The sequence below is a fragment of the Eriocheir sinensis genome, chromosome 30, assembly GCF_024679095.1.
Source record: "Eriocheir sinensis breed Jianghai 21 chromosome 30, ASM2467909v1, whole genome shotgun sequence".
Lineage (NCBI taxonomy): Eukaryota > Metazoa > Arthropoda > Malacostraca > Decapoda > Varunidae > Eriocheir > Eriocheir sinensis.
Genome location: NC_066538.1, coordinates 17,664,862 through 17,679,748, shown reverse-complemented (window position 1 = coordinate 17,679,748; position 14,887 = coordinate 17,664,862). Strand labels below are relative to the sequence as shown.

At 44.9% G+C, this 14,887-nt stretch overlaps 1 protein-coding gene across 3 annotated transcripts in view; it reads right to left on the bottom strand.

The window, feature by feature from the left end:
* Positions 1-3,082: 3,082 nt before the first annotated feature.
* Positions 3,083-14,887, bottom strand: part of LOC127005687 (angiopoietin-related protein 6-like) — a 21,152-nt gene continuing 9,347 nt past the window's right edge. For all 3 annotated transcript variants that reach the window (XM_050874792.1, XM_050874793.1, XM_050874791.1), the window contains exons 2-5: positions 12,689-14,045; positions 11,874-11,979; positions 10,306-10,433; positions 3,083-6,792 (exon numbers count right to left, since the gene is read on the bottom strand). In XM_050874792.1, the coding sequence (XP_050730749.1) occupies positions 6,605-6,792; positions 10,306-10,433; positions 11,874-11,979; positions 12,689-13,865 (1,599 nt within the window). In that variant the 5' untranslated portion in view covers positions 13,866-14,045 and the 3' untranslated portion in view covers positions 3,083-6,604. The remainder of the gene's footprint in view (positions 6,793-10,305; positions 10,434-11,873; positions 11,980-12,688; positions 14,046-14,887) is intronic.

Below are 14,887 nucleotides of genomic sequence, written 5' to 3'. Positions count from 1 at the left end.
CAGACAAGGACACAGACGGACACGGACAGACGGACGAACACAGACAGTCATGGACAGGCACACGACACACGGACTAGAGTAATTGCGATCTTTGAACGACGCCACGAATTCGTTTCTCAGGACGCGGTGGAGTTGGATCGAAATCTCGTCTTCGTTCCTCGTTTGAAATCTTGTCTTTTACGTGATTTTCTGATACGTGTGTCGTCTCTGTCGCCTTATCTCAAGTGTGTGTCTTGGTCTTTCTCGTAAATCGGTATCTTATTTATGTTTATCTTACTTATATTTGTGTATTTCCTTTTATTCTTGACGTTGAATGATTACCTGGTCTCTTTGAATTCTGTATCGTTATATTTATTTTTATCGTATGTATTTTTTTTTATGTAAAGTTTTATCTGAAGTTTTTCTCTTCAGTCTTGCTCTTATATCATTACTGTGATATTTTTGTTTCAAGTCTCTCTTAAATCTCCAATTCTTCAGTCTTATCTCAAATCGTAAGGCTACATATAATATCTTCATCTATCTGTCTTTCACATCATTATCGTAATTGTTCTAAAATCTTTCGTTGCGACTTCATCATAAATCTAACTTCAAATCTTTGTCTCGTCTTTATATTAGTCTTGAAAGGTTTTGCATTTGCATTTTCTCTTGTGCCACGGAAGAAATCAGTTTTTCCTTATCCTATGCTTACAATTTTCTTTCCTATAGTTCTTCTTTTCGGGGAGAGAAGGTGGAAGAAGGAGGTGAAGGGAGGAGAGGTGAGTTGAGGAAGGAGAAAGGAAGGGAGGAGGTGAAGGAGGGGAGATGGGGCGGAGGGGAGAGGGGAGGGAGGGATTACACCTGCTCGAGACACGAGATAATTGCAGGTAAGACGGATTAATTAACCTTTCCTTCTCCTCCCGACTACCTCATTATGTGTCCCGACCACCACGCTGCCTCTACTCTCGCTCCTCGGGGAAGCGCGCGTAAGGCTCACTTTTGCCTGCCACGGCCCTGGTAATCCTTCTTGTACGAACACACACACACACACACACACACACACACACACACACACACACACACACACACACACACGAGAATACACAGTCAAACAGACTGAGAAATTACCTGGCTGACTCCCTCACCCCCTCACTGACAAACTGACTGACTCAATTATTGGGAAACTGCAATAAAGCGGTGAGAAAAGCCGGTCATGACCACCACTAAATGCCGGGAATCGAACCTGGGTCTTCTGAGTGGAGGTCAGGACAGCCACTGGTGTATATTTATACATCGTTTTTTTTTCTTTAACGTATCGCCAACGGGTGGGGCTGACTTTCTTGATGGGGCCTGATGGTCGGCCCCAGCCCGTAATGGCGCGGGCAGGTGTTTATAGTGGCGCCATCTTGCTTGGCTCACGCTGCCCCCCGAGCTCATCTCTGATCCTCTATTTTGGAGAGAGAATCTAGAGGCCGGGTTGACAGGTGGTCTTCAGGACAGCATGCGGGTCAGGGGGGGCCATGGAGTCTCGCGGTTTGAAGCCACAAAACTGTCAGTCGGCCATATTGTTCAAGCCGGAGACTAGTGGCCAAATGGATGTACCTCCATGAGCGGCCGGCCAGACCACGCAGACTGGCAGTACATGCTTGCCGCTTACAATTTTCTAATTTGTATTTGAAAAGGAGACCGCACATCTTGGTGATGAATTGTCCTCACCGCATTTCTTTGTTATCATGAATACATTACCGCGCTTCTTGGATATCATGTACAGTACTTTCTTACCTGTTACAGTATATTTACAGTAATAAATTACGAAATTATTTTAATTTCATCCGCCTACATGTTAACGTGCTGGAAAACAGTAAGAAGAGAAAATAAAAACATTACGGTACTCCATGGATGCGGTACTCTAACTCTAAGGGCAAGCGCCCTCCATGTTAGGCGCGCTCCACCCTCGTATTCGTACCTCACGGCTTGAACAATATGGCGGCCGATTTGACAGCTGAGACTACGAAAACTGGCTTCACTCACCAGTACAGCGCGCTCGGGGCTGAGGGCCTCTCCACCCTTAATACCTCCATGATGCGGGTAGTCTTGGAACACTCGGCCTTGGTGCCACAGGGGTTGGTAAAAGCGTCTCCAGCCACCACGAGTGTGAGCGGGGTCATAAGGTCGCAGAAATGACCTCTGGCGCGGTGACCTTCTGCCCCATCAGTGGCTCAGTTGATATTCTGCCCTGACTTATACTTAGAAGGCCCGGGTTCAATCCCGGCACTCAGTTGTGATCATTACGGGAAGACTGACTGACTCACTGATTGAATATCACCCCATTTCTACCTCTGCTTCAATACCCTCTCCCCCCATCTTCCTTCTCCTTCCCTCCCCTTAATATTCTCCCTCCCACAATGCAATTACGTTTACTCTCCCCGTTTCCTCCTCCTTCCTCCTTCCTTTCATGTCTTCCCTCCTCCTCCTCCTCTTCCTATCTGTTTCCCCCTCCCTCCTCCTCCTGCTCCTCCTCCTCCCCTCCCTCCTCACACTAACTTGTTGCTCTATCTCCCCTTCCTCCTCTCCCCTCCCTTCTCCCTCTCTGCTTTCAAGTCTCCTCCTCCTCCTCCTCCTCCCCCTCCTAAGCTTATAAGACCACGCCCTACTGTGTGTGTGTGTGTGTGTGTGTGTGTGTGTGTGTGTGTGTGTGTGTGTGTGTAATATGTAGTCGTTTACGTACATGCAGTAGCTGGTTTATCATCCACACACAAACACACACACACACACACACACACACACACACACACACACACAGATAACACACTCCCGCAATTACTCTCACGCACCCTCTCTCTCTCTCTTTCACTGTAAATTCGTCCCTAATGCATATTTAGCGTTATTTGTTGTTGAGAGTTTTAAAATATTATTATTATTACTGTTATTATTCTTATTCTTATTCTTATTCTTCTTATTCTTCTTCTTTTTCTTCTTCTTTTTCTTCTTTTTTATTATTATTATTGTTGTTGTTATTTTCATTATCATCATCATAATTATAAATATTTTACCGTGTCATTTCTCACCCAAAACCTTTATTCGAACTATTTTATATACATGTGTGTGTGTGTGTGTGTGTGTGTGTGTGTGTGTGTGTGTGTGTGTGTGTGTGTGTGTGTGTGTGTGTGTGTGTGTGTGTGTTTATGAAGAGACTTAAATTGACTAGAGAGTGATTTTGCAATCCTAACTTTTCAGTTCTGTTTTTCTCTGATTATCAACAGTAATGTTTGATGTTTTCTTTCATTTCTCCTTTTTTTCTCTTCAGTGTCATAAGTGGCATTATAACTTTTTTTCTTATTTTTCTTTTTTTCGATTTTCAACAATGTTATTTTTATTAACTTTTTGGTATTCTTTTTTTTCATTTTTTTTAAATAATCTATCAACAGTAGTTCAAACTTTTTTTGATCAATATTTTTGCTCACTTAAATATTTTTCACAATGTTATTTTTTTTCTTTCTTCATTTATTTTCGACAGCAACATAGAAATCCTACTCTTCTAGATTTTTTTTCCTTTCCATACTTTTCATCAATAATTAGTCACACCTTTCGTTATTCTCTACATTTTTCCACATAATATTTTCAATACTGGCATTCAACTGTCTCTAGTCTGGGTGTTTTCTCTTTCCTGAACTCATTTCCATTTCCTTTATTGTTCTCAAATGTGATGTATAATTTTACATTTTTTTCAGTGACACTTTTCCTCTTTTTTCTTAATTTTCTAAACTTCATTATTTTTTCATTTTATATTATTTTCAGAAGTGATATTTTAGCTTCTTTTTTCTTCAATTTTATTTACATTTTTCATTTTTCCCTTTTACTGATAATTTTTTTCTCCTTTTCACCTGTTTTTCCATCGTCGTTTTTTTATTTAGTTCTTTTTTCTTGGCAATTACTTTAATTTTCAAATAATTTCTGAACCGCAGTGTTTTCATATATTTAACTCTATATATATTTTTTATTTGATTTTTCCTTCTTTTCTTTTATGTTTTTTTCAAATGTAATATTTCAAGTTTATTTTCGATCTTTCGTATCAGATTTTCTGTATTTTTTTTATAATTTTATTTTATCAAATATTTCAGTAAATTTTCTTTACCATTTTCTGGTGTCCATGTTTTCCAAAAAATTCACAACTAGCAGGTCATTTTATTTTTCTCTCTCGGTCTTCACATTTTCTCTTTTTCCTAACCTTTCTTTTAATTTTACCCAATTATTTTCTTTCTTTTAATCTTTTTTAAATTCGCCAACACGCGTGATTATATACATATTTTTTTCTCTCGTTCTTCACACTTTCTGTATTTTTTTTATTTCTTGTCCTTTTAAACTTTTCCTCATACATTTTCAATCTTTTCCTTTTTCATACGTCACTTTTTTTTTCTCTTCCGGTCTTCTCACTTTACAAATGCTTTTCCTTTCCCTTCCTTTTCAATTTCTCACTTTTCTTACTTTTCTTTTTCAAAATATTCAACAAGTAACATTTAACATTTTTCGTTCTCAATCTTCATACTTTCCCATTTATATTTTTCTTTCCGATTACTTTCTATTTTCCTTTTTCTTTGACCGCGAAAAAAGCGAAACACTCGGCGACATCGATTATTTTTTTGGTTGGTAGGTCAATTTCTTCGTTTAAATATTTTACTTATTAATATATTTCATCCATATATTGATCTTCTTTTTGCGGTTATCACTTTTTGTGCTTATTATTTCGTTGCTTTCTTTTTCGTCTATATTTTCCTTCATTTTTTTAACTTTCCGGTCACTGTTGGAAGCCTGTTGTGTGCGTGTGTGTGTGTGTGTGGGTGGGTGTGCGTGTGTGTGTGTAGATAGGTAGGTAGGAAGGTTGGTAGAGGGGTAGATGGGTAGCTGTGTGTGTGTGTGTGTGTGTGTGTGTGTGTGTGTGGATGGTAATACCGACGACAAACCGAGTTAATTTTGGGGAGGTGAACACGATAGGGTGGTGGTGGTGGTGTTGTGGTGGTGATGGTGGTGGTGGTGGAGGTGGTGGTGGTGGTGGTATAGAAATTCATCACCACTTAATTATCAATCACATCACAAGCAAATTCGATAGAGTGGTGTGTGTGTGTGTGTGTGTGTGTGTGTGTGTGTGTGTGTGTGTGTGTGTGTGTGTGTGTGTGTGTGTGTGTGTGTGTGTGTGTGTGTGTGTGTGTGTGTGTGTGTGTGTGTGTGTGTGTGTGTGTGTGTGTGTGTGTGTATACACACACGCACACAAAAGAAAGAAAAATGAGAAAGGTGTTTGTGTGTATGTGTGTTTGTGTGCGTGAAAAATCTTTAATCCTTATCTTTTTCCTCTTTTTCTCTTTATTTCATTTTTCTTTCCTTGCTTCGAGAGATAAGAGAAAAAAAGAGAAAAAAGAGAGAGAGAGAGAGAGAAGTTGGGAGATATTTGAGACAGTTAACCCAGTTAACCCTTTCTCTCTCTCTCTCTTTCCTTCTCTCTCTCTCCCTCTCTCTCAGCATCCCTTCCCATCATCTCAAAAAATCATCTCTCATCACATCTCATCACATCGGAACATCAATAAACAAACAAACAAAGAAGCAAACATCAACATCACACATTTCAACATCATCAACATTACACACCACATATTTATAACACATTTTTTTCCGCGATAAATAAACAAAAAAATAAAAAAAATAAAAAATCACACCAACACCACATTGACCTTTTTACCCCTCACTCACTCACTCACTCACTCTCATCACCAATAACAGTAGTGGTGGTGAGTGGTCGTGGTGGTGAGTGATGGTGATGAGGGGGAAGCAACACCCAGAATATCAACACCAGGAGAGTTATCACCACTTTGCTTCAACTCTCCCAAATTACCACCAAATACCTGTTGAGGTGTGTGTGTGCGTGGAGGAGGAGGCGAGGGAAAGGAGAGGAAGGGAAGGGAAGGGAAAGGAAGGAAAAGGTAGGGATGGTAACGGAAAGGAAGTAGAGGATTGTGTTTGGAAGAGGAGGAAACTGCAAGGAAGGGAAGGAAAGGGTTGGGAAGGGAAGGGAAGCGAAGGAAAAGGTAGGGATGGTAAGGGATGGGAAGGAGAGGATAGTGTTTGGAAGAGGAGGAAACTGCAAGGAAGGAAAGGAAAGGGTTGGGAAGGGAAGGAAAGGAGAGGAAAGGAATGGAAGGGAAAGGAAGGGCAGGAATGGGCTGGGAAGGGAGGAGAAGAGAAGGAAAGTAAAGGTAAGGGAAAGGAAGGGAAGGGAAGCGAAAGATTTGAAAGGGGTATGAAAGAAGGAAAAGAAAGGGGGAATGCTGGGAAGATAAGAGAAGGGATACGAAGGAAAGGGAAGGGAAGGAAAAGAGGAGAAGGGAACAAAAGAGGACCTCACATTTCAGTTCCTTCTCTTCCTTCTCCTTCCCTTCTTCTTCCTTACATATCCCCTAATTTTCCTTCCCTTATCCTTTCCTTACCTCCTTACTTCCTTTCCCCATTACCCTCCATTTCCCTACCTCTAATCACCATCCCTAATTAAACCCTCCTCCTCCTCCTCCTCCTCCTCTTCCTCCTCCTCCTCCTCCTGTTGTCTGCGTGCTCACTCCGTCGGTTTGTCGCCGCTACTCCATCACTCCAGCGGTCGAAACTTGAGCACCAGCGTCTTGAGGGAGTAGTTGGAGTCCTTCCAGTGCCACCAGGTGATGCCTCGCTCGGGGCCCTGGTACCTGCCCCGCCGGTACTGCCCCGTGGGTTGGGTACACGCGCACCGGCCCCACCACCAGCCGCCCCCGCCCCGACCCCGTGCACAGCTGCCCCCTGGAATGATGGAAAGAGGGGGTTAGACGGGTTGGGTTGGTTTAGTGTTGTTTTGGATCGTTTGGTTTGGTTTGGTTTGGTTTATCTTGGTGTAGTGTAGTGTATTATAGGTTTGATAAGGCTAGGTTAAGTTAGGTTAGGTTAGTTTCGTTTGGTTTAGTTTGTTTTGGGTTGAATTGGGATGGACTGGTTTAGGTTGATAGGCTTTTGGTTTAGTTAGGTTTATTTTTTGTCTTCTTTTGTTTGGCTCCGTTAGGTTGGTTAAGTTTGGTTTGGTTTACCTTGGCATAATGTAGTGCAGTTTAGTGTAGGTTAGATAAGCCTAGGTTAAGTTAGGTTAGTTAATTTAGTTTGGTTTAATTTCCTTTGGGTTGAATTGGGATGGACTGGTTTAGGTTGATAGGCTTTTGGGTTAGTTAGGTTTGTTTTTTGTCTTCTTTTGTTTGGCTCCGTTAGGTTGGTTAAGTTTGGTTTGGTTTGATTTAGCTTGGCATAGTGTAGGTTTGATAAGGCTAGGTTAAGTTAGGTTAGGTTAATTTAGTTCGGTTTAGTTTGCTTTGAGTTAAATTAGAATGTATTGGTTTAGGTTGATAGGCTTTTGATTTAGTTAGCTTTATTTTTTGTCTTTTGTTTGGCTCGGTTAGGTTGCCTAAGTTTGGTTTGGTTTAGCTAGATTCGGTTTATTTTCATATGGTTTGCTTTGGTTTGAATTATGTTGAAGAGGAAACACAGTCGAACAAAAATTATACCAATGAAAGGGGTGAAAGAGTGACTCTACTAATTAACCCTTGCATTAGGAACTTGGACAGGAAAAGGATAAACTTGTGTGGAAAGTCTAAAACAGCGAGGAAGCAGGAGGCGAGGAGTAAGGTATATAGTTAGTGAGTTGAGGGGATCAGTCAGCGTGCAAACAGTAATAAAAGAGAGAAAGGGAAGGGAAGGGAATTTAGACGGACAGAAGGCAATAAGTAAAAGGAGGAGGGGAGTTGATGAATTAAATGGCCTTTGACTGTACTACTACTACTACTACTACTACTACTACTACTGCTACTACTACTACTACTATTACTACTACTGCTGCTGCTACTACTGCTACTACTATGATTATTATTATTATCAGGATTATTAAAACGAGAGAGAGAGAGAGAGAGAGAGAGAGAGAGAGAGAGAGAGAGAGAGAGAGAGAGAGAGAGAGAGAGAGAGAGAGAGAGAGAGAGAGAGAGAGAGAGAGAGAGAGAGAGAGAGAGAGAGAATCACTGGAGGGAATGTTGTGAGAGAAGGTAATGGAGGGAAGAAAATTTGTGGACGGAGGAGTAGGAGGAGGAGGAGGAAGGGGAGGGAAGTAATTAAGTAGAAGAAATTAATGGAGGGAGAAAAATTTGTGGAGGGAAGAAAGTTTGGGAGGAAAGTTTTGAGAAGGGAGGTAAGTTCAGGGGACCAACCTTACCTCTTTCCTCTTACCTCCATTGTTCCTCCTCCCTCCTCCATCTCTCTCTCTCTCTCTCTCTCTCTCTCTCTCTCTCTCTCCGCAGACATGTGCATTACCACACTCGCTTTAAATATAGAGAGAGAGAGAGAGAGAGAGAGAGAGAGAGAGAGAGAGAGAGAGAGAGAGAGAGAGAGAGAGAGAGAGAGAGAGAGAGAGAGAGAGAGAGAGAGAGAGAGAGAGAGAGAGAGAGAGAGAGAGAGAGAGATAGAGAGAGAGAGAGAGAGAGAGAGAGAGATAGAGAGATGAAGAACAAAAAGAAGAATGAGGAGGAGGAGGAGGAGAAGGAGGAAGAGAAAGAGAGGTAAGAGAAAATATGAAGAGGAAGAAAAAGAAAGAGGAGGAGGGAAAGAGAGGAGGAGAAGGAGGAGGGAATGGGAGGAGGAGGAGGAGGAGGAGGAGGAGGAGGAGAAGGAGGAGGAGGAGGAGGAGGAGGAGGAGGAGGAGGAGGAGACAGTGAAAAATGCACAATAGAGAATGAGGATGAACAAAGAGAAAGAGAGAGAGAGAGAGAGAGAGAGAGAGAGAGAGAGAGAGAGAGAGAGAGAGAGAGAGAGAGAGAGAGAGAGAGAGCAATTGTGTGTGTGGAATATTTAGACCAAAAAAAGTTTAATTACAGGAAAGAAAAAAAGTCAAGAGGAAGATAAGAGAGAGAGAGAGAGAGAGAGAGAGAGAGAGAGAGAGAGAGAGAGAGAGAGAGAGAGAGAGAGAGAGAGAGAGAGAGAGAGAGAGAGAGAGAGAGAGAGAGAGAGAGAGAGAGAGTAAAAATAATATAAAATAATAATAAAATAATGATAGCGAAAGATATTAAGGAGGAGGAGGAGAAGAAGAAGAAGAAGAAAAAGAAGAAGAAGAAGAAGAAAAAGAAGAAGTAAAAAAGTACAAGAGCACAAAAACAGTACGAGCATAACACGGTGCTAGTATCGGCAGCGGTGCTCGTGGAACTCCGCGGTTCGTCATACATCACCGCGGAGTCTCCCGGGCACGGCACCGCTGGTGTTATTGAAGTTTTCAACATTAATATTGCACCACCTGCTTTGTGTGAGTGTTCTGATTAATCATTAATTTATTATTTCCTTTCAATTATTAATTTATTATTTCCTTTTCAGGTAAAAGTGTATTTATAAATATTTTTAGTTATGAAAATGTATATTTGATAATAGGCTATTATTAAGATCATAGGATACTTTAAAGGAAACAATAAATTAATAATTGATCCTATATGGTACTAGGCTATTAATAAGACCATATGATACTCTGAAGGAAATAATACATTAATAACTAATTACAACGCCCTATCTTACTGAAAACACATGTGATGTGAAACACATAAGGTGCCTATTGTTATCTATCACAATATCCATTTTATTTAAATAAATGATAATAAGAAATTTTGGGCAAAGTTGCTATGGCGGATTGATATTCTAGTCGCCCTGGCAGCTGGTTCCTTGGTGAACCAGTCAAATGTATCGGCTTACATTCGGAGAGATGGCGCTGCTTGATTAACTGTTTAGTTAAAGCGATTAAATATTTCCTCTTTAGGTAAATGTATTTTCACATGTTTTTTGAGTGCTATAGGACGTTATGATCAGTTATTCATTTATTATTTCCTTTTCAGCTAAAAGTGTACTTATAAATATCTCTAGAGATAGTAAAATGTGTATTTGATGATAGGCTATTATTTTCATATAATACTTTAAATAGTAGCTTTTTCATATAGATTTAGCCTATCTTTAGAGCGTGACAGTTTTCTGTTTAGGACGTATGAACACGGCAGGAGGAAGTTAGGTAGGTAGGTACTAGCGTACTAGTATGTAGATAAGGAACTGAAAAGAGCAAATGTAAAAAAAGTAAAAAGAAAAGAATCATATCAAATGAAAAATACTATCTCGTTATATTAATCCATCCACCAATCTATCTATCATTAACTACCTATCTATCTATATATACGCCATCCTTTCAATTATCTACATATCTATCAGTCTATCTATTTCCCTTCCCCCTTCACCCCCTCCACCCCCACTCACAGTTCTCCTGGTCGTTGTCGCTGTCCACCGTTGAGAACATCTGCAGGTGTGAGTGCCTGAGGCTGTCCCCCGCCGTGCCAGTGTAGCCAGACACCTTCAGACGGTACTTGTCCTCGGAGCCCGCCACGCTGGGGGGAGGGAGGGAGGGTTAGGAAGAGGCTGCACTGGACGCCGCCGCTGCTTAGTCTTCGATCCTATGGCGGCGAGCATCGTGGTAGAATAGTTACAATACGAGGAGAGTCATGATATAAGAGTTACGATACAAGGGGATTCATGATATTGGAGTTACGATACAAGGGGATTCATGATATAAGAGTTACGATACAAGGGGATTCAGGATATTAGAGTTACGATACAAGGGGATTCATGATATAAGAGTTACGATACAGGGGGATTCATGATATTGGAGTTACGATACAAGGGGATTTATGATATAAGAGTTACGATACAGGGGGATTCATGATATTGGAGTTACGATACAAGGGGATTCATGATATAAGAGTTACGATACAAGGGGATTCATGATATTGGAGTTACGATACAAGGGGATTCATGATATAAGAGTTACGATACAAGGGGATTCATGATATAAGAGTTACGATACAGGGGGATTCATGATATTGGAGTTACGATACAAGGGGATTTATGATATAAGAGTTACGATACAGGGGGATTTATGATATTGGAGTTACGATACAAGGGGATTTATGATATAAGAGTTACGATACAAGGGGATTCATGGTATAAGAGTTACGATACAAGGGGATTCATGGTATAAGAGTTACGATACAAGGGGATTCATGATATAAGAGTTACGATACAAGGGGATTTATGATATAAGAGTTACGATACAAGGGGATTCATGATATAAGAGTTACGATACAAGGGGATTCATGGTATAAGAGTTACGATACAAGGGGATTCATGGTATAAGAGTTACGATACAAGGGGATTTATGATATAAGAGTTACGATACAAGGGGATTCATGATATAAGAGTTACGATACAAGGGGATTTATGATATAAGAGTTACGATACAAGGGGATTCATGATATAAGAGTTACGATACAAGGGGATTCATGATATAAGAGTTACGATACAAGGGGATTCATGATATAAGAGTTACGATACAAGGGGATTTATGATATAAGAGATACGATACAAGGGGATTCATGATATAAGAGTTACGATACAAGGGGATTCATGGTATTGGAGTTACGATACAAGGGGATTCATGATATAAGAGTTACGATACAAGGGGATTCATGGTACTGGAGTTATGATGCAAGGTGATTCAGGATACAAGAGTTACAATGACAAGATAACACTGATAAGTAATGTGAAGAAAAGGCTTTGACAACTCTTTAAACCAGTTGCTATGTCCAATTTAGGGATGGAGTGAATATAAGAGTTAAATATTCGAATACATATACTGAATAGCGTCTAGCGGGCTTTTGTTATTGTTGTTGTTTGTTTGTTTGTTACCCTTGAGCTGCCCCCCCCCTCCCCCCCCTTGCTGTAAAGAAGATTAAAAGGAAAATATCTCAAATCTCTTGGAGCAAACTCACGCGAAGAAGGAGTAGGAGGCCCAGGCGGAGTTCCCTTCCCAATCCTCCATGTCGGCGCGGAGCTGGTGAGGCCGACCGCTGGTGAGGGCGTGGAGGGCCTTGAGACCTGGGGGAGGGAGGAGGAGGAGGAGGAGGAGGAGGCAGATATTGGATGTTTGTGAGAGGAGGAGGAATGGAAGAAAAAGATTACGGGAGAGAAAAGAGCGGGCGGGATGTATTGGACGTGGAGGAGAGAGGGAAGGGAGGAAGAATGAATGAAGAATGGAGGGAGGAGGAAGAAAGGAAGGAAGGAAGGAGAGGAGAGAAGAGGAAAATAGTATTATGAAATATTCTAATAAAAAACAAATTTGAGTTGTTTTATATTGCTGTGCATTTTTATGGACGGAAGTTATGCGTATGACACACACACACACACACACACACACACACACACACACACTCACCGATCCAGTGCTCCTTGCCGGGGTCGCCGAAGCCCACCACACACACACACACACACACACACACACACACACACACTCTCACCGATCCAGTGCTCCTTGCCGGGGTCGCCGAAGCCCACCACACACACACACACACACACACACACACTCACCGATCCAGTACTCCTTGGCGGGGTCGCCGAAGCACACCAAACACACACACACACACACACACACACACACACACACACACTCACCGATCCAGTGCTCCTTGCCGGGGTCGCCGAAGCCCACCACACACACACACACACACACACACACACACACTCACCGATCCAGTACTCCTTGGCGGGGTCGCCGAAGCCCACCACACACACACACACACACACTCACCGATCCAGTACTCCTTGGCGGGGTCGCCGAAGCCCACCTCGTACTCGTGCCAGGACCTGTTGAAGGAGACGTGCCGCGGCAGCTTGCGGCGCGCCACCATGACCGTCCAGCCGCCGCCCGCCGTGTGGTGGTCGCAGTGCACCTCGCGCGAGGACAGCCCCGGCGGCTGGATGCGGTACACGCCGTCCTCCATGAAGCCCATGTCGAACACGTCCTTGCAGTCCCGCGGCATGGGCGGGTACTCCAAGTACTTGCGCTTGTCGTCGTTGCAGTCCTCGGGCATGGTCGGGAAGAGCGTCTCCTCGGGCGAGATGTCCTCGCTGCCCCAGGTGCGGTCTGGCCGCTCGGGGTCGGCGGTGGCCGCCACGCCCCCGACGCGCTGCAGCCCCCCGAGGGACTCGTTGTAGAAGGTCCGGTTGAGCGCGTCCAGACCCAGCTCGTGCGTGTCCAGGGGCGTGTAGGAGCACCCGGGCAGCTGCCGCTCCTGGTACTCCTCGCCGCCCTCGCCGCTGCCCGCCCCCGCGGCGGGGTCGGGGCCTGGGCCGGGTGCTTGGATGGGCCCGGGGCCATAGCTCCCTCTGGGTCGGCCACGGGCCTGCAGCGTGGACACCACGTCCATCATGCGCTTGTGCTCGTCTGAGATGAAGGCGAGGTTGTTGTTGATCTTGTAGAGCTTGGCGCGCAGGTCGGTGAGGTGGCAGACCAGCGTGCCGTTGGTGGCGTTCACCTTGCGCAGCACGAGGTTGCCCTTGTCCAGCAGCTCCTCGCGCGCGTCGTACACGCTGTTGCGCACGGCGAACAGCTCGGCCTTCTGGGAGCGCAGCTCGCCCTTGATGTCGTCGTTCTGCGTGCCGACGCGCCGCAGGCCGCGCTTCACCTTCTTCTTCACGTCGCTCATGGACAGCGCCATCTCCTCCACCTTGACCAGAGCCTCCTCGCGCTCCTTGGCCAGCGCCTCCTTCAGATTGCGGATCTCGCACGTCAGCTCGTACTTCATGGTGTCCATGCGCGTGTGAACTTCCTTGCGGATGTCCGTCACCTCCTTCTGCAGCGTGCGGACCAGGTGCTCAAGAATGGTGAAGGGCGACGCCGAGCCGCGGTCAAACGTCTGGAACTGTATATCAGCCGCGACGCCGCCCAGGAGGCAGGTCACCACCAGCGCCGCCGCCGCCAGCATTCTACAACCTCTGCTGCTCGTGCTCGTGCTGGTGCTGGTGCTGGTGCCGCCTGGTGCTGGGTCGTAGCCGCGGGACGTGCTGGTGCTGAGGCGGTGGGCCAGGTCCAAGGACAGCGCGCGGCGTCACCACGGCCTCAGGAGCCACCATCATGAGGTGGCCACGGCGGCGGAGACGGGCACCTGCGGGGCGGGAGCGGTCTTAGTGGGGGCGAGGGAACACCTTGCAAGGGGGGGAGGGACGGGGGGGGGGGGAGGAGGGGAAGGGGGCACATACAGCATCACTCCACCACCTGCTCCTGGAACATTCAGCACGTGGAGATATCGTCGCCTCGGGACCGTGTCAGGCCAAGACGCATTCCACAAGATCGTAGCAGCCTGCAGTGCATGCGTGGTGGAGGTGTGGTGCCCGTGCGGACCTCCTCCACAGAGGCGACGTGTTGGGCGATGATGTTTCCGTTACAAAGAAGGCACAATGGCTACTCTAGACTGGGAATGGTTCAGAGGGACAGCAACACCAGGCTGTCCTTCACCAACCCACGGCCGAGGCTGTTTGTCAGACTGTGTAGGAACGTCGGCAGCAGACTGCGCCACGCCTTAGCGAGCGCTACCTCGGACAGACTCTATCAGGGTGATGAACGCTCTTGTTTGTAGTGTGCAGCACGAGGAGCCTGCGTCCGTGCTGCCGTTATGACCAAATTTGCTGCAGCGGAAAGCCTTTGTGAACAACCACGGCGGGGTCAGGGCATGGCCTTGGTCAGGGTCAAGGGTACTGTGGGCACGTGTAGTGAACCTAACCCCGGGACTATAATGTGCCTAACAATAGCGTCAACCAGGAACACTCCAACCTAACCTGAGAGTTGGAACTAACCGTCCGCCGACCCAAGCGTGACGAGGCGATACAAACATTAGCGATTTTTTTTTTCCTCGAAGTGAGTCATCCGCCGCTGCAACAACCTTCCTGGCGTGACGCGCCCGCGAACTGACCAAATCACTAAACAGCAGCCTCGCCAGGAACCAACGGC